Source organism: Photinus pyralis, unplaced genomic scaffold, assembly GCF_008802855.1.
Source record: "Photinus pyralis isolate 1611_PpyrPB1 unplaced genomic scaffold, Ppyr1.3 Ppyr1.4_LG8, whole genome shotgun sequence".
Lineage (NCBI taxonomy): Eukaryota > Metazoa > Arthropoda > Insecta > Coleoptera > Lampyridae > Photinus > Photinus pyralis.
Genome location: NW_022170819.1, coordinates 31,757,548 through 31,777,836, shown reverse-complemented (window position 1 = coordinate 31,777,836; position 20,289 = coordinate 31,757,548). Strand labels below are relative to the sequence as shown.

At 39.0% G+C, this 20,289-nt stretch overlaps 2 protein-coding genes, 1 long non-coding RNA gene and 1 other non-coding gene across 4 annotated transcripts; 2 read left to right on the top strand and 2 right to left on the bottom strand.

Annotated features, from left to right (window-relative positions):
* Positions 1-827: 827 nt before the first annotated feature.
* On the top strand, positions 828-1,548 carry LOC116179540. The gene is made up of 2 exons (XM_031499335.1): positions 828-882; positions 934-1,548. Exons 1-2 carry the CDS (start codon positions 850-852, stop codon positions 1,546-1,548), a joined length of 648 nt encoding a protein of 215 aa, XP_031355195.1. The 5' UTR covers positions 828-849.
* Positions 1,549-6,335: 4,787 nt separating this feature from the next.
* Trnag-gcc lies at positions 6,336-6,406 on the top strand. The gene has a single exon. It is a non-coding gene; the product is annotated as a tRNA-Gly (tRNA).
* A 5,034-nt stretch (positions 6,407-11,440) lies between these two features.
* On the bottom strand, positions 11,441-12,463 carry LOC116179831. The gene is made up of 2 exons (XM_031499682.1): positions 12,298-12,463; positions 11,441-12,238 (listed from the first exon to the last, which is right to left on the bottom strand). The coding sequence occupies exons 1-2, from the start codon at positions 12,322-12,324 to the stop codon at positions 11,600-11,602; spliced, it is 666 nt and encodes a 221-aa protein (XP_031355542.1). The 5' UTR covers positions 12,325-12,463; the 3' UTR covers positions 11,441-11,599.
* Positions 12,464-15,897: 3,434 nt separating this feature from the next.
* On the bottom strand, positions 15,898-20,028 carry LOC116179057. Its single transcript, XR_004146947.1, has 2 exons — positions 19,924-20,028; positions 15,898-16,623 (listed from the first exon to the last, which is right to left on the bottom strand). It is a non-coding gene; the product is annotated as an uncharacterized LOC116179057 (long non-coding RNA).
* Positions 20,029-20,289: the final 261 nt, after the last annotated feature.

Genomic DNA, 20,289 nt, shown 5'->3' with positions numbered 1-20,289 from the left:
CTTTTTTGAGATCAGCGGGGCTTTCATGGTAATGTAATTAAAGGTCTCAATCAACGAAAGGAACCAGTTTCGACCAACTACCGCCATTTTTTCTTACCCTTTATTAAAAGAGGGGGGGGGGATGGAACTGGTTTTATTCTTCATGGTACTCTAATGAAAGTTCTCAACGAAAGGAATTAATTTCTACCAGCCTCCTCCTCCTCGATCCTTTATCGTCATGGGATTCCCTTATATCTCTAAAACCCAGGATGGGTATAAAACTTAGTCTTCTTTCGTAGAGTACATAAGGTCAAGAACAGAAATCGCTGGTAACTACAAGAGTAGTGTAGATTCATCAACACAATCCATTGAAACACATTTCCCAGCGAAGACCAAAATCAGAAAACAATACTAGTCAAGGGGAATGAGAAAAAAATAAATCGTTCTAATGAATTCAAAGTTCAAGGTGAAAAAAGGATTCTCCAAAATATAACCATTGAACTTTTATGGCAAAATGATGACAAGCAGAACTGATAGCAAAAGATTAGTGTGTACCTAAACATGAGAGCGACATGATACAACTGTATTTCAGGCTGTGAAAATAGGTTTATTCGTGATGCAGGTGAAGTATTTTGTTCATAGTATTAATCACGGAAGCACTCCCCATAGTAACTATGGAACTTCAGAATGAAATATCAGTTTCAAGTCAGCAATGTATCATTAATAACAGATAACGAGAGGAAACTCTTTACGCTATCTTAAAATCCGATATCTCAATCGTGATTATATACTTATCCATCACATAAAAAGGATAAGCTCTTATTCCATCATCTTTTAGTTCAGTTCCATGCTACAGTGTACGTACTAATCATGAAGACTTTCATCTTTATTTTTTTAGTGACTGTAAGTACTTTCACTGTGGCTCCGTGAAAAATTTTCTTACCTACATTTTAGGTGATATCCTACGCAAACGCAGAATCAACAGAGATATCACGATTATTACCTTTTGAGCCTATACACAATTCAACGTTCTGCCAGCAAGAGGGATACGCGTGCAAATCTTGCAAGAAATCTGTCTACTGCGTACGTTTCGGTGGTAGCTTTATCGAAATCCCTATCGCCGCCTGTAGTCCAGTGAGTAACTGTCTAGATGGTGCCTGTACCCTGGACGAAAACCCCGACTGCCCTATTGACCCCTCCGGCTCCAATGCGTTCATGTGCCGAACACCAGGAATGTACCCGGACCCTTTCGATTGCCAAACCTACCACCATTGTGTGAAATCGCCGAGAGCCACAACTTTGGAGCTTTTTACTGAACGCTGCCGCTGCAGCTATGGGTACAGCCCTTCGACAACGTTCTGCGACGTTAGGTTGCGAGACTCCGCATGTCCAGAGGATTCGCAGATAGCTCATTGCGGATTCAAAGGGCAAACGGGTAGTCTTAGAAGGAATCCTTCGCTCTACTATATTTGCCAATACCATCCGCAGGCCAACAGTTCCTTGTACCCATTTATCTACGCGTGCGAAAACGGAAAACTGTATGATTCTTATTTATATCTGTGTGTATGATGACAAATAAATATTGAAAGATACTGTACATCGGCTTCAAGTGAAAATCAACAAATACTGTCAGGTTTAAAATACAATGTAGGTACTCGCTGACTATGGTGTTCCTTAGCTATCTGAGGCTATACTAAACGTAGCCAAGAGTGGCCAAGGCATGGTGCCGTGGGCTGTCGTTGGGAAGGATATTCCTAGGGCAATCATTGTCTACACCAAGGACGTTAAAAATACCTTTAACGTCCGTGGTCTACACCTACTTCTGCGACATCAAAGAAGAATCGTCAGCCAGTGGTTGGTGGCAAAAGCAGATATTAGGACGCGGAACGTCCACCCAAAAGTAAGAAGACCTTGTGGAGGAAACTAAAAGCCCTTTCCAATGATGTGTCACTCGACCCTAAAATTATTGACTTTTAAGTAAAAGATGCCCCTTTCCAATCAAAATCGACGTATTTTTACGTTTTTTTCCAAAAAACTATTTCCTTGCGAATTATTCAGTCTGTTTCGTTTTCGTTGTGCCACCTTGTATACTCTCGTTTATTTAAATTCTGTTCGCTCTAATCTAAATTTAGTATCCTTACGCCATCTAGGTGTCTTCTTTGTAATGCACTAGTTTAAGGCAGTTATTCTTGTAGCAGATTTTATCTTTACCTTGGTTCTATTTACTGGTGCTGTATTATTTTAGTGAAGTGTTTCTCTTATTTTGATTTGCATGCTTCCCTGACGGTATTTGCGGATATATTTTACAAGGTTTAAGGTCGTTTACGGCTTCTTACTTCTGGTTTACTCTTTTCTTAATTATTATCTACTGGATTGTAGCCAATTTGACGTAACGGTTTAAGACTCGGACTCTAACCTCACAGGTGGTGAGTTCGAATCCCACCACTTGCCAGATTTTTAGTGGTACGGAACATCATCATCAGTCATACCATGACTGTCGTTAGGTCGCACAGACGGCTGCGATCTGAAAACGTCTGTATCTAGGAAGTGCCATCCATACGATACATACGATCCTACCTACCGAGTTGTGCTTTCGACATCGATATTTCCGAGTGGAAACCGCCGAATTTTGGATTTTCGCAATATTGCGCAAGAAAAATTCATGTGTGAAGGTCCACCGCCATTTTAACGAGTCAAGAACGGCGTCATAGATGAGTTTTTACATTACCGGCTGTGAAAATTCTACTTCAATTCTCTTAAACAGCTGATTTTACCTGTAACCTAGTAACATGAAGTTTGTTGACCTTCGGTATTTACTCCTGAGATGTTGCCGCAAATATATTACAAAATCGTGGAGGTTAGCGATCTTGTATATCACTTCGTTATACCTGACCCTACGTGTCTTGCATTTGTCGTTACCGATTTGATGTTGCCTGTACCGATCTTCTTAACGATACTTTTGTTACTGCGATAATTCATTTTTGTTAGTTCAATTACATTGTATCCTTCATATTAGCTGCGTTATTGATTCTTAAGTATTAATTATAGTTTTAGTGTACGATTAGCCTGTGTCAAACGTTAGCATTGCTACTTCGCTATATTTTATATGCAGCGCGATTCACTACCTTTTTTATTTCCTTGTTGTGTTTTTATCTATTACGCCGAGCGATTCAAATTGCAGCTGATGCTTGCCACTATTTATCCCCGTTTTAGTTTTACTTCGCTATTTACGTTAGCGCGTAGAAAAACCGAAAAGGACCCAACTCAAATCTTGCACAAACAGCGTCCCGTTTCATCCAATTCACGAGCCCCGTCCAGATGGAACCAACGAAGCTGGAAAGTTCGCTGCCATCTTGGTAAAAGTCCCCATAGATAAAAGTCGAAAGCTGCAAAGCGGGCTTCCGTTACAAAGATCCTCGCAAAGTTAGGGCTCCATTAAGTTAGTTTAATGTTTATTAGTTTCCAAAGATTTTTAATTTCAAGTAACACACAAGAAACAAAGAACGTGAAAACACATTCGGTGAAAACAAATAAGTCATATAATATACACATAAATAATAAAGGTAACCAAGAAATTTCCGTTTTAAAATATCCTGCCACCTTTTGTTCGCCATGGAAACCTAGGTGCCTACAATAAAAAGATTTTAATGTATAAAATGCAATATTACAAATAATATTTAATATAAATATAAATATCTTTTTAAAAACTCCAAAATATATAGGGCGGTCCATATGCAAAAATATAGTTTAGGGTCGTATAAAAGCCAAACACATCTACGACGAAAAGAAAAATCTGGCATGAAAAAGTGTAACCGGGTCGTACAATAGATTCGAATAAATACACAATTAATTGATTGACAATGTCAAATTTTTTTTCCGTAATACATGAAAAAAATTAAAACAAAATTCCTGTTTGGACATATTACCCCGCACTCAGGCGGTCGAATAAAATAAGAAATCTTAAAATTACTTTCGGTTTTTGTTTTATAACACAGAATTAGATGACAAACAAAATTGGCTTGATGAGTAAGATGACAAATGTTCGGTGGCTGTTCGGGTGGTAGAATCTTTGTAATAAGAAGAGAACTTTAACGAAAGGCCTCGCTGTACTACAAGTGCTTGCTTTTTCCTCGACGAAACTTTCTCCGAAATCGGGCAATACGCGTTAAACTTCTTACCCCCCTTTGGTTAGCATGGTTCGGTAAACATTCATTATAAAAATGACAAAATGTAGGTACGCTCTCTTCCAAACGTCACGACACTTCTTGTTGTCTCCAGTATTTAAGAAAACGCGCAATTCTTCGAAACACTGTCGTTAGTAACACCAGAACACGTGCGTTAATTAGATTGGACCTTACAATAAAACTTCTTATCGCTAAGTACCAGCTGATGTGTCTTACTTAAAGCATGTTACATAAAAAATGCTCTAAGAAAGATTTTGCCAAAATCAATATTATCTTTAATAATAAGAAAGTTATAGGGCATTAAGGAAATCGACTAAATTGGAGAAACGCGCTCTAGCGGCCAAACGATTAGTGATAGCTGAATTCTGTGCCAGTGATTTTCTCTTTAAAATTGGGCTCCAGACACCTAGGTCCATTTTTTAGTTTCTCTTAAAGTAAAGGGCGTTTCCACAAGAAAGTGTCATGTACAATGTACCCCAGCCACATGGAAAATAACATGTCCTTGTAAGGCAAATTCAACGCTAAAACTACGTAATATGTGGAAATTAATAGATCTCAACTCATATCGCACATGGATTCAAAACCGGAGAGCTTTTGTAAACAGGGTCCCACTCCTGGGACCTGTAACTTGTCTCTCGTGCGAGAAATGAAAGCCTACAGTTGATATTTGAGATTAATCACATCCTTAGATGTCGTAACTAATTTGTTTACAGTTTTTCCAACCCTGGGAGTGTCTCTCCAAGGCGAAAAGCATTGGTTCACATACAACAAGTCAATACAGACACCGAACAATTTGATAATCTCCACATATTTAAATAAATGACTAAATATATAAATTATAGCGTTTTCGATTGGCAAAACTCGTGCTGCACGAGTGCAATTTTTACGTTCTATTGGTAATTTTAGGGCAATTTCCTGTGTTCCATTGGCAAATGTGATGCAACAATTACGCACTCAGTGCAAATTTCGACGCACGAGGTCCGAGAGCTCGTGGAGCTGCTAGTTAACAAATTTTCAAAACAAACGTGCGACAATTTGAATTTGTTTCTTGCGTTGGGAGAGTTTTTTGTCGTCATCTACCGATAGCGAAGATGATGAACTAGCCATAACTTCTATTTTACAAAAAGTTGCACTTACTCATTAAACTGAACGCCAAAAATTGGTCCTTTACAGGAATTTTAAATTTATATTCCTCATCGTTTATCATAAATAATACTGAAATCGTTTGTCATTTTTTAGAATAGAGATTTGCTGATTACCTAAATCTAAAATGAGGTTATGGACAAATGACAACAAATATTTACGAATATTTATGTTCCATTGAGAGCAATTTTCACATGTATTTCTTCAGTTTCACGTGCAACACTCGTGCAATACGAGTTTTGCCAATCGAAAACGCTATTAAACTGCGGGCCAAGAACATGTGTTCAAAACATAACCGTAAATTGAGCAATAAAAACATTACTTTTCTCTACAATAAGTATCTATTTCAAAAACAAAAATTATAAAAAAAACATAAAATGTTGTATACCGAACACAAATACATTACAATGAAATTTAAATGTCACTACCCGCATAACAACATAAAACACAACAAACTTAAACTACACGATGCTCTCTCAAAGACGGCTTAAACCAAGCTGCCTGCTTTCTCCTTCTAAAAAGTCGCACGGTTGCTAGCTCTAAAAAATGCGTGCATCATCGTAGGTTATATTTACAGGGTGGAACTTCTCAGTTATATCAGAGATCATATAATATGGTCGGAGATGAGGTTCACTCTTTGAATAACTAGGGTTCACTATACCCCTAATGGACATTTTTTTAATTTTTTCAAGAAAGTCCGTCTCGTTCCAAAATTCTAAATGACCCGATTAGTTTTCCTTTAAATGCAGAATACCTAATTGGAAAAAAATCTTGATTTTAAAACAAAAAATTTACTTTGGGAAGTGCGTACTTAATGTTCTCGGTCAATATTTAGACTAGAAGTTTTAATTCTATCACTCAATTTTTTTACATACCTACTCTTATATTATACTCTGTATAATATTTTTGAAATACTGTTCCTTGGGATATTTTTACTCTCGGTTATGCCTTTCGATCATATACCACCATGGTATATGATCAAAGGTTACAACCCATCGATATTTACAGAAATGCAATTGAAAAAGTATCGCATCGGTGGTTCAGTGGTAGAATGCTCGCCTGCCACGCGGGCGGCCCGGGTTCGATTCCCGGCCGATGCAACCATTTTTGTTGGTAAAAATTCGATCTATTTAAACAGTAGGTACAATGCAACTGTTTTTAGTATTTTTCTAACGAAATTAGTGTATTGTGGACTAAGGACGAGAAGCCTTTAGGCGCCGAGTACGCAAATTCCGAGGTGTCAGCGGATCTCATTCGTCCGTTTATGTGTAGTCAATAATCTACTTCTCAGTTAAGTCTCATTAAAAAATAAAGATACAATAGAATGGAAACTTTGCTGGCTAATTGAAAATTTATACGTAGCCGTAATATCTTAATGGCTCCTTTTTTTGCAATTTAATGGAAACAAAGTTAGCTATTTACACGAACTTATAAATTAAGATGGACTGCTAATGATGAAGATAACAAATGACACCTACATGGGGGCCGCCATGATGTGCACTCACATGGCGCGAAATTCAAATCAACTAATAAACAAGCATTAACCCATCATTAACCTCACAAATAAATTATTGTGACACATGTCATTTTCGAAGGCTGCAATACTTGAGCACTAGGAAAATTCCCCTAGAAAATAACTAGAATGTGCACATCATGGCGGCGCCCATGCTAGGGCCATTTCTACCTCTATGCAACTGTTTGATCAGCAGTCCATCTTAATTAAGTTCGTGGCTATTTATCAGTAAATTGAAATTGTTATGGCACCTTGTATGGCACCCTTAAGATATTTAATTGACGAAGATTGAAAAACAATACAATAACGACATGTTTTACGATACCTCTTAAATATTTTCTCTGCGACGATCCGTTGGTATTCGTATTAAGTGAAGTAGGATAATGGACATTGTTCCACAATAGCGTAGATATATTTTCTTACGTTGAGATGCTTTCAGTCATTCGGCTCGGTTTGAAACACGTATTGCACTCGCGTTATATTTTACCTCGTGCGAATTCCCCTTTGCTATTTATAGTTTGCGGGATTGTGAATCAACAGTTCTCTTCGTGTTTCGAGCGCGCTTCATTTGTTTAGGGATCTCGTCCTCAACCCCACGCACGATAAATGTACCTACAGCGATTCGTTTCAAGTACCTATCTGTCCTTTATTATCGCGATAAATCCCTGGCACAAAACCGTATGGTGTGCTTTACTATGAGCTAAAACCTAAATTTTATTAACATATTTACAATACATAGAAGATAAATCAAAGTTTATAAAGTTCTTGGGCTAATAATCAGGTCTTGGTACAGCACTGGCAACCGTAAACGTTTTATCTGGTCGTATGTTTTGTAAAGGCGTTATCGAACAAATTAATTCACTTTATTTGCTAACAACGCTAAGTGCAAGATAACGAAGGCAGGTGTTTGCCAATACGGGCGGTGGTTTGAGAATCGTCGGGCAACAACGATATATGGAACAGATGAGTGGAGGTGGCTTCACCTTTAGGCTTTAAGTACGAAGAATGGGAAATAAACTAGACATTCGCCGCGAGGATGTCTGCGGTCACTGCTGCGCTAAGTTATTAAGCGAAGTTTTCGCCGATCAAAGATGTTTAAGTTTTTCTACGCTTGAAGTTTTATGCATGCGGTACCGCAGCTAACAGGACAAAGTCGTTGTCCAGTTTTGATAAAGTTTTGTTTAATTAAAAATCATCCAAGTTATGTGTTAAACAAAAGTATTTTATACAATTCCTCGTAAGATAAGCGCTTATGAGGCAAAGAAATACAATAGTGGAGGGATTAATTGGTTAAGCGGCATTACGCAGTGTCCAAGGTGACGTAATCGTTTTCTCAGAGCGCGTTTTGCATTTTTCAAGTTTAAACCGTTCATTGGAGGAATCCCGAAGAAAGAAATTAAGTCTAGAGCGAGTCATCATCTACATCAAGCCACCTTCGCGCCACGGATTTTCGCAGAATTTTCAAGAAAGAAAACAATAAAAATAATAAAAATAGGTTATCCATTCCATATCTATTAAGATACTTCGCGTCGTCATAGGGGCCCTGGGTTCGATTCCCGGCAGATTTTTTAAAATTTTATATATTGCTAATGCTAAATTTCTACATATGATCGCCACGGAAGACCGCGAGGATTTCTATAATCGGTCCGTGCAGAAAACAGCTGAAGAACCAATTTCAATTTCACATCGAAGAAACGGTCTCGGCTGTTATCAGGTGGCGGCGGGGTGGAGTTCAGTAACGTTTCAACACGAATACAACGAGGTTCAGCTTACGCTGTTGCTTAGTTGTGGCGGTTGTGTCTACGTAGGAGCTGGATTCGGAGCGTCTGCCGCTTTTGGTTTTTATTCTCGTATCTGAGTGGCGAGCATGAGTGTCGTTGAGGTCGCGTTGCCGTCGAAGAGCTACGTGATTGGGCGTCAATTGTTACTAGGTGGCTGCAAGGTCAGCAAGGTGGAGTTTTAACACGAATAGAACGAGGTTATTAATTCAGCTTACACAGTAATATAGTGAGTACACATGAGTTAGATAAGAGGGTAAAATTAATATCTCTTTTATTTGGCGAGATACGAAAATATAATTTTATATTTAACATTACGATCTATCTGTTCGCAACTTCCGGCAGCACTTCCGGTTTAACCGGAAATCCATGCAACGTTTGCTTTTCAAATGCAATGCCTATATTTTTTACGATATTTGAAAAGAAATAGAGAAATTCGTTGCTTATTTAGAAAATGTATGGAATCTAGCATGCCGCGTGCTGTCAGGATGCACGGTGCCTGTTGCATTACACGGGGAGATCCGATTGCGCAAAAGTGAATCTAAAGGCGGCTCCACACGCAACGGAAAAACCGAAGGCATGCCTCGGGGCGACGGGCCTTGAGGCGAACCTAAATTATAAGGGGTCTCCACACACTACGGAATATACGAAGGCCAGCCTTAAGGCACGCCAGTTTCGCGCAAAAATGACGTCGACAGATAACGTTCTTCCTGTTGTTGGATTATTGTTAGCTGTCGAAAGTAATAAAAAAGAGTGAAGCGAAAGTTCTGGACTAAAGACTGGTTACAGAAAAGGAAATGTTACTTCCATGTAAATTTATTAAAAGACCTGAGGTTCAGTCCGAAAGATTGGCACAATTATTTGCGGATGGATGAGGACACACAGGACCGCAATTACACCTCAAGAAAAATTGAGTGCCACATTACGATTTCTGGCTATAAATTCCTCTTGTTTTTGCTTTGCACGGGCCATGACTATATGAAAACTTGATGCAACGGATCTCTTTTCACACAAAACTACACCGTGTGTCAGGTATATATTTCATATGGAAACTCATACTCGTATTTCTTCTTAAAAATTGTGTAATTTTAAATGTGTCTATGTCCAGGTTTGGTGGTTGACACACGGTCTATACGTATAGGGTATAACCATTGTTTAAAGTATTTAAACAATGGTATAACGGAATCGCCTCAAGGCCTACCTCCCACCCATTCACACAATACGATCGGCCTTGGGGCGCTATAAAAGAAGAGGCAAATCGAATGAGATTTTGTATTGAAATTTCCGGCCTCCAGGCGTCAGATGCGCAGGAAAACCTCAACAGAATTCTCCATACACACATAGAGGTTTTCCTTGAGGTCTTGCGCCTCGAGGCATGCCTTCGGTTTTTCCGTTGCGTGTGGAGCCGCCTTAAAAAGCGAAACATTGAACAAGTCTTTTCTGTATAATATGGAATACATTTTCTAAATATTGAATCACGAATTTCAATTTCAACCATATGCATATTTTATTTTGCGGTACAGTAAATTGATTGCTCTTTTTAAATATTGTACAAAATACAAAATAGGCGTTGCATTTCAAAAACAAAATTTGCATCGACTTCCGGTTATGCCGGAAGTAATACCGGAAGTTTGAATTTGCGATCAGATGGATCCTAATGTCACATATAAAATTATATTAGACAGGCGGGGGGCACTTTGTGGCCCGAAGGTCCAATCTTCAAATAAGTATAACCTTTGTTTGAAAAGTTATTTTAAAAAACCGTTCGACAATTTTGTTCCTCAACTCATCAAGTATGCATACAGCAAATTTCGTGGAATTCTCTTCATTTTTGTTGTCCGGTCAAGAATTGCGGTGGAATTATTTTTTAGAATTCTCAAAAACTAATTTCAGATTCGTGATTTTTAGTCTAGAAACCCCCAGATACCAAATTTCGTTGAAATCGGAATTTTTTTCTCACCCCCCTGTTGGGGTGCATCCTTTCGTGGTAGGAATTTCGAAAAAATGTTTGCAAAATCGGAAAGGGCATAGCCGAAAACCTATTCAAAGACGTGCAACCAGTGAGAAGAAATGCAAATTTCACCACTTGTTTGGGGGTGGCTCCCAAACGAAACACGTTGGACCCTCGATTTATTTGGAAAAAAGTGCTTGATTTAATCTCCTCTACCACCCAATTTTTTTACATGCTTATATGTAACACCCTGTATACTCATTATTACTATTATATGAAATTATATACAGTAATGTGGTGGCCTCGTGTGGTGGTGCTTACAATGGAACGGACGCAATTTTAACGACCAAAGATATCGCGGCAACATCGCGAAATTCCTTCAACACCGTCTTGCTTATCGCTTGTTTATCGCCAGACTTACTTTAGTTCATTTTCCGTATAAAGCGGTGCAAATGTAAATTTCTCTAGATTGCAAAGAAATGCGCAATTGAAAAAAACAACGCGATATATTTCTACATATTTTGAAAGAAAAACCAAATTATAAAGCATTAAACATGAATACCACCATGTTAAAGAGGTTTTACGTTTTTAAACTCTGTACAGAATCATTTTTCACCAAGTCATAAGCAACCAAAATATTTGCACAAAAATAATGTGTTTACTCGCTCCAAAAATGTGTTTTGGTGTCAATGTCTCCTATGTTTAACGTCCCCAATCTCTTCTTGGATCTAATCTTCAATCTGAATTTGATCCGTTTGGGTTTGGGAAATCGGTTGGATTGAAATCTGGGTTTTTTTAATGTCAGTGAAGTTAGCCTCGCCCACCTCATTGTGAAATCAGCTTATTGAACTACTTTAGAGGGGCGTAGCCTCAAATCTTTGATGTAAAAAACTAAGGTAAGTATGATTTATTTCTTAAAGACTAAAAATAGAGCGCACGTACCAATCTCTTTGAGACATTCACCATTCGCTTTCAACAAAATCGTCCCAAAGTTTAAGATTAAATACAATTAGAACATATCGAACTCGTGGTGTACAGATAGGTAGACATTTTAGGCACAAGTTCCCGTAGCAACATTGTATCTTCGTCCTAACTCACAAGCATCTTGGTAAGGGTATAGCGTTGAGGTCATTTGGTTGCCAACTGTCACGTTCAAGCAGGTGTAATACAAGTTCGAATTACCTCCCACGACTCCCATTTCGAAAGGGCGCTTGCATACGGGAATCGGCAACGTGGTGCATTCTCCATTCGTCAACCTGTTGCTGCAAACGTACGTGGCCGGATTGTATCCGTATTTTGTACCCGTTGCAAGATCCTCCCCGCAGGCAACTCGTACCGCCTTCAATACGGTACCATCGCAAGGAGCGCAAAAGTAGTAGGCCTTGCAGTCGTATGGATCCGGAAACATGCCCGGCGAAGAACAGAGAAACTCGGGTGGTTTCTCCGGAGTACATATACTGCCAACTACGCATCTTCCCTGTTTGCATATTCTCCCAGCAGGGCATGGCTGGTATCCCGTTATTGTGCAGTTCCTGCCGTCGCTGTTACAAAGACACCTACCAATTTCGTTACAAGAACTGCATGCTAACCCAAGCCGTCCCGCATCTTGGCAGGTTTCGTTGGCTTCTGCTCGACTTAGCAAGCCACGATAGTCCAAGTATCCATCAGCTACAGTTGTTAACATGGCCACCTAAAATGCATTCAACGTTTTATTGTTCTTTGAAGAGCTGACAGGAAAAGGGCACTTACCACTATCGCCAAAATACTAGACTTCATTGTAGCGTTTCAAACGGCTGTATGGAAAATTCGCAATAAAATTCGTATTTATACTTTCAGTTAGGCAAATAGACCGTGTTTATTAGCATGTGATTAGATGTGCGCAAACAATCTATAAAATGGCAGGCAAATATTAAAAAAAAAATGTACAAGATCAAATTTTATTTCGTCAATCAAGATATGAGAAGGTAAATTTACTTTTGCATTTAATAACAATATAGCTAATATAGATTGTCCAAAATGGTTTAGTCTTGAAAAAAGTTATAAGTAGTTAATAGTTAATTATAATATGGTTTATGGTATTTACCTCCATGCGATTACTAACGAATTCAACAGATAGATAAAAATCCTAGGAATTGGTATGACGTTTTATTTGGGAATGAGTGTATTATCTTATTAGGTTAAGTACTAATTTTTAATGCAATAAAAGCGAGGGTATTCCTAAGGTTAGAATATGTGTCAAGGGATGGAATTTTAGAAAACCGTTTTTACCCAAAATCGTCCTGAAAAACCTTCATTTTCATGCCTACTTTCTGTCAGGAAAGTTTAGTTTCCATGACCGAGGCAGAGCAGACTACGTTTCTTACCACTTTACTGGCCGCACCTGTCACTTTACCGGCCGCACCGTCACTTTACCGGCGGCATCTGTGACATTGCTAAATGTCTAATGACTCCTGTTATCCCTGAGAGATTGACATTAATCAAAAGTTTTATATAAAAATTGAAATTTTATATTGAAAAACGATTTCGGGTACTCGTTAGTAAAATGACATTACTTGCCTCGGAAATTAAAGTGCTCGGCCCCAACTATTGACTCTCCGTCGCTGCTTTCTAGCTTGGCCTTATTTCCGTATTTCATAGACTCTCGGAAAGAAAATCATCTTAGAATTAGTTGGCGTAGTGTTAGTTTGCACAGCCCCCACTCTTCCTTCTGTAAAAGGAGTCCGCAAACGTATTTTCTTTAACTCGGTTATTCAAACTTTGACTTTCATCCGTGCATTGATGGGAAAGAATAACCCTATCAAAAAGTCGTCGAAAAAAAAACATTCGTTTTGAACTCTGGTTGTAACGGCCTTTTAAGCTCAGAAGGGCTCTTTCTGCCTTATCTGTAACAGATAGAAACGCAAACAAACATACAAGAAGGATAGTGAATAGCGCGACACATAGATATTGCGGCAGCTACGTGATTATTCGTACCCAAAATGTTTTTATGGTAAAGGGGATGCGAAATTATCTCTAATTCCAAATTGTACGAGTGAAAACAAGTGAATCGGAATCGACTGTTTAGGGCTGGTTTTATTTATGCGTATTAAAAACTTGTAAATGACATTTTGTTTTGCAATGGATTGCGCAGTTTTGTATAATCGCGTGAAATTTCAAAAAACCCGAGCCGAATTCGTGTACGACTTATACTTACGGTTTACAACAGGTAACGAATCGCTATTCGCTTTTAAACTTTTTACCGGTTGCCGGATCTTATAAACCCCTTATAAACAAGATCAATAATGATCGAAAATATTCGCTCGCGTATTAAGAGGGCAATTCGCATTATATTTACGATTGAAAGTAAATCAGGCAATCGGTCGATTCCACTACACAACGAAGTTCTCTTTTTGTATCACTTGATATTAGTTTACTTGTAATGGCGACTCGCTGAGAATTTTAAGTCAATAATTTCGTTGAGTTGGCGGCACAATGTTCTTTTGCAATGCGGTAATTGACTTTAACTTTTGCGATAAAAATATCACATACGGTGATTTAAATCTTCCGTATACCTCAAATATACGAATTCGTCTCGCAACTTTCAGTTGCAAATATTACGCGATATAAAAATGCTGCGCTAAGTAGATTCGGGTCGAAAGTTCGGCGATCTCTCCCACCCAATTTTTACTTATGTACTCGATGAACCCGAATGTCGCAACGACCGCAACACACAACAACACATGTACTACATGTAAAGGTGTAGCAGAACAGTGGTCTCTCTTGCTACGTCAGAGCGGTTTTTAGAACTGGCAACACCGTGGCGTTTTGACTTTTATCTGGTTGCACACTCGTTGCTTATCTGGCATTTTACTTTCATTCTCTTTCATTATAGAGCGGTACACGTATAAAATTTTCTATACTAGCAAATTTGTAAATGCAAAACCAGATCTTTCTCAGCCTAAATTGGTTTCATTTTAAAGTTGAGAGGGTTGGAGGGGAAGTAGGTATTTTATCCGGGCGCGAATTTGTTCAAGTTCCCTTACTACCAGAACATCAGTACATGGCGGCCGTAGTAGGACCCAAACCTGCAATCTTCGGAACGTTGTTATTGTATTAGTAAAAGACAAGCACTTCAAAGCAAATCTGTATAAATTTGTTGAGCGGTACGAAAAAATTAGTTGATAGAAATTCTACGAAAAAGAAACGTTAACTAGTTTAATCGCGGAGTTTAATTACTCGAGGAAGTTGAACTGTCGTGCAGGTAAGTTCTCATGTAGACTTTAGCGACGACAAATTAATTTTTTTGGGGGGAGTTAAAAGCGTAAATAGTTTAATAGACAGATCTACAGTACAGATGCATGCGTACGAAGTTGCTCAGGAAACAAGATGCGTGCTCCCAGGCCGCACATACATTAATGAGCTCTAATCTCTGTCGTGATTATCCAATTAATTGTAATAACCTTGATGTGAGGAAAGCGGAAGACTATTCAATCTGGCACGAAACGTAAGTCAAATTTGTCAACGTATGTCAAACTTTTGTCGGTTACCGCAAAGAAACAACTTCATATACCAACAAATACAGACATTGACCTAGGGGGATTTTCAACAAACACGAAATGTATGGAGATCAACGCCACGTCAAGCTAATACGGACTAAAAGGGATTGTGACCTTGTGGAATCTTTGTTCGTTGTAAACAACACGTTATTTGTATTGGTTAAGGTTATAGTATTTTACATTATTAGCCAGGTAAGTGAGTTTTTACTGGCGATAGGAGAAGTTGACTAGCGAGCCGTCATCTCCTAGAGCCAGTAAAAACTATTACCTGGCGTATAATGTACAATATTTTATTTGTTACTCATTTGTAAACGTAAATAATTAGTTCTTAAATTGATCTCGATGAAATGTCTAAAATATCATATTATCCATGTAACAGAGACTTCGCATTAATTCTGGCCAATGAAATTACTAGATTACTAACTTGTAAAATTTTTACAGGTCTGCTGTCAGTTTTACAAGTCAGTAGCGTTTAAACATGACGTTTACCCGTTGGCGTTTTGTCTTGTTAATCAACGTTTACAACTGAGTAACAAATAAAATTTAAAAAGAAAGAATTCCTAAGTTATTACGGTAATGTGTAAACTTTCAATTAGCAGAATAAGTTCCTTCTGCATTCTTGTCCCACGACTTCTCGGCGCCTCCAGCTTTCACACGCATTTAAAAAGTAAGGACCGTACTTCAGCAATATCCTCCCATATACAAAACCGAAAAAAATTGGGAAATCCTACCAACTAATGAAACCACCATGACCCGATTAAGAAAACATTACAACTCCAAAAAAGCAAATCTTAACCATAAATTTATGTTTTAGTGTAGTTTTATAATTGTACTCTAACAGATATCCGATTATAAAAACAACCCTTATGTAATGCAACTATTGTTGTTGAAAGCTTCTCACGCAATCATTCCATCACTCGCATCCACATGGGGAAAGTGTCTTCCCGAATGGGCAAGCCATTTGAAACGGATACAAAATAGACGTGTCGTTCAATAGGGGATGATTCAGGCAAACATAATACAAAGTTGGGTTCCGAGATATGATGCCCTTTTGCAGCATCCTTTCACATATGGGTACAGGAAAATCAGTACACTTCGCATCCGATAGTTTGTCACTACAAAACGTCGTCTTTGGATTGTAACCGTAACTCCCCACCGAAGTATCTCCGCATTTTGCTTTTGTAGATTGCAAAACTGGCGCGTCCAACTTGTCAGGTGTACAAAAATGGTAGGCTTGGCAATCGAACGGATCGGGAAACATGCCGCTTGTGGTGCAAATGAAAGGTACCTTTGCAATGCGGTCGCAGTTCTTGACGCAAACGCCGTTTTGGCAGATTTCGTCTTCAGGGCACCTCGACCTCGTTGAGCTTATCCAGGTGGCGTTCTTCCTTTCGCAGTAGGAAATTTCACAGCAACCTATGCATTGCAAACCTGATCCTCTACATTCATAGACGGCATCCACAACCACAAGATCTCCAACGAAACGATAGTCAGTGTATTTGGTGTGCGTTTGCGACTTAAGCACTAAGATAGTTGGTATCTGAAAAAGAGGTTGAATGAAGATTTGTACTCGCGATAAAAAAAATACTAGCGGTCTTTGACCTTGAGATCTACGCATGCGCCAACTTCAGGGTCATTTGCCTCATGTTAAAGGTTAATTGGTGTCATTGACCTGTGTTATTGATTCACTATCGGTTCCAAGGAGGAGCAGAAGGTCAAACGTAAGCACTGGTAAACGTGTAAACAAATAACAGGTAAACAGTTATTCAGAACCATAACCTGTTTGTCTGAATCAGAAATAGGAGTAATTGGTACAACGGCCTCGGCCTCGGGTTTTAAATATTTCCCACTGAAAGATTCGAGAATTTTTTGAAAGAAAGACTTGTAGAATTTATAGTGACCATTTTGGAACCACTAAAGTACCCGTGAAAGAATTTTTTTTCAGGATCTTTGAAGAACATTAGAGTTTCCGAAAAATCATTGGAAGGCAGAATAAATGCAGGTTCTTGTAAGAGAATCCGGCTATGAATCTCAGCGGTAGAGCGTTAGGCTACATAGCCGGAAGGTCGGGTGTTCGAACCTGGGTTGAGGTAAGAATTTTTCATCTGTGGCAGGGATGGGAATTTTGTTTTTCTTCGAGCATTCAGCCGGTGGCTCGGAATTAGGTTTTCCTGTGCAGTTTTTTTAATTGGCAAGGTAAATATCGGAGTAATATGTTAACAACTTAAGAGCTTCTGCCAGGGGCACCTCTAAAAAGCATTATATGGGTCACTCTGTAATTGGGGGCACACGCCTGTTGAAGGTCCAGAACAAGATAGGGACAATAATGAAAAATAAAAAAACCGCTAAGTAGACAGTTCCATTTGTAGTTTCCAGAATACCGCTATAATAGTGCTCTGAGGTTTAACATAATTTTTTGGAAATTATTGTCGATTCCTTCGTTTGCTGAGGGGGGGGGGGGGGGTGAAATACCTCCCTGACCCCCCCGGGTTCTTAGTGGTAGGGAAAAGACGATCTCATAATACATATGGAACAACTGCCATTCGATCTGAAGCCTAAACGTTTTGTAAAATAAGGTATTACGGAGCGGTCTGGGGGGTATTGCACACCCCCCCCCCCAATAGACGACAGTGTCAATGCAACTTCAAGAATACCACCATAATCGTGCTATGAGCTTTAAATATAATTTTTCGGAAATAGTCGTGAATTATCTCGGGGGGGGGGGGGTCTCCACACGCCCAAACCCCCTGAATCTATGCACCCCGCGATACGGATAAGGGCATCTCATAATCTTTTCCCAACAACTGTCATGAGACCTGAAGCCTAAACGGTTTGAAAAAGAAGGTGTTACCGGGTGGTCTGGGAGCTATAGAATACCCCCCCCCCCCCCCCCCCCCCCAGTAGACGACTGCTCCATTGCCATTTCTAGAATGCCACCATAGGAGTACTGAGGTTGTACCATAATTTTTGGGAAATAGTTGTCAATTCTCTCGTTTGTTGGGGGTACTCCATACCATCAGACCCCTCTCCCTCGTTGTATGTTATCTGCCCTGCGGTAAGGGGAAGAGCATTTCATCAGACTTCCCCAACAACTGTCATGAAACCTCCTACTACTGAAGTCTACACGGTTTATAAAAAAAGATGAAACCGGGTGGGTCTTGAGGGGGGGGGGGGGTAAGGGGTAGCTCTCAGTAGACGACAATGCCATTGCCATTTCCCGAATACCACCATAAGAGTACTGAGGTTTTGACATAATTTTTGGAAATAGTCGATTTCCTCCAAGGCGACAGAAATACTGGGCAATCATAGGCGAACCTTTTTCCCGGAAGGTTCCAAGTGCGTATTTACTTGGAGGCGAGTATTATGGACCGAATTTATCAAAACGAACGTTTTATGACAAAATCTGTTGTAAACCTTAGAATTCGAACTTTTTGGAAGGATGTCGGAAGAGAGTAGGTACTCACAAAGGGAAAAAGATACAAGTCGGCGAGACGCATCTATCGGGGGGATGAATCTATTTTGAATATTAAAAGTCCGTGTGTTTGATTTATGGCTCCAGAACGCGCATAATTCGCGAAATTATTATGATTAAAGATGGACGGTTTTATTAACAAACCGCCATTTTGGGGGCGAAATCGTTAGAAAGTAGGGATGCGCAGAGGAGAGAATTCTCATCCGCTTAATATTTTCCCAATCAACACTGTCATTGTACATATTACGCAACGCTGTGCATTCAGTAGGAGTTTGAAAACAGAAAATGCACCCTTTCGCTACAAGGAGCCAATTTCCATTTCCTCGAATCCTTATTAGATGACAAACCACTAACCAGGTATTTCCAAGAGTGGACGACTAGATGGTAGTGTACGTAAATTAAAATTTGTATAACTTGGAGTATATCACATCAACTTTCTGATTTATTATAGGCGCCATAATGGAATTTTACGTGACTAAATAGGAAAACAAGTATAAGTTGTACACAACTCCTGTGCAGATAAAGCGCATTTTTTTTAACCGAAATAGCTTTTGTGTTGACATCACCAATGGATATATTTCTTGCAGACGTCTCAATCGCCCTTTGTGAGTAACCTCTTCCGAAAATCCGTTCTTGCGTATACAAAATCTGAGACCAATTGATTGTCGTATGTAAAAGTTATGCATGTTTTACTTTCAAAAACAGCATCTCAGGAAATAATACGTGGGGGGGGGGGGGGGGGGGGAGCCTTTTAGACAGCGAAATTTGATGGCCGTCTGGTATATGATACCTACTGCAAAAAATTCCAGTTCTCTAGGACCATTCCTCTAGAAGTAGTTCAAAACGGTAGAAACGCAAACAAATGCACATTTTTTTTAATTGTTAAAAAATGCGCTAAAAATTACAAAATCGGCTATACCAAAACCAAGTACTTTATTTCTTATGGCAATAATTCGACACGATGACCATGGTGATGGCGAGTATGCGAGACACTAACAGAATGAATTTCTACTACTACTGAGTGTTTACATAGCACTGGTTTTGTAACTTTTTTCTCGATCGAGTGACGTAAGTACCTATCCAAAATATGGCCCTTGCGAGTAGTTGTTAGTCGGCACGTTTTAAGAGTAGGTTTAATCGTAGCTAAAAAATCAATGACGGTCTAATTACAAGATTTTGAAACAGTATGTTTATTTTATGGCGATTAACCGGCTGTTGTGTAATCCTCGAAGTAATTTTTGATCGAGTCTAAACACTCATTGTACCACTATGTCAAATAAACGACTACTACGAAAATTTTGGTTTGTCGACCCGATTTCATTACTAATTTTCAATTGACTAATTAAACACTAAAGCTAATTTACTTACAATTGCAAGAGCAGATGCGCAAAGAAATACATTCAATGAGGGTTTTGTATTATGTCACATCGCCTACTAAAAGAAGTCGTTATTTATTTGAATAGTATCCTTGCCGGTATCACATACTTATCGATAATCATTAAAAAAAAACTAAGACCATGAAGATTGCAGAGCGCAAATAGTTGTGAAAACAAAGTTCCGGAAAATTACATTGCGTTTAATGTGCAATGAAAGATAAGATAACAACTGAAAAAAATTGTAATATGTAACACGTGGCCGCCCTGGTGATGGTTGCGCTGCTTATCCATTGCCTTACGTAAATTGAGTTTTGGATACGCGTTTGACTAACTTGCTAAGCCAGGAATTTAATTGAGT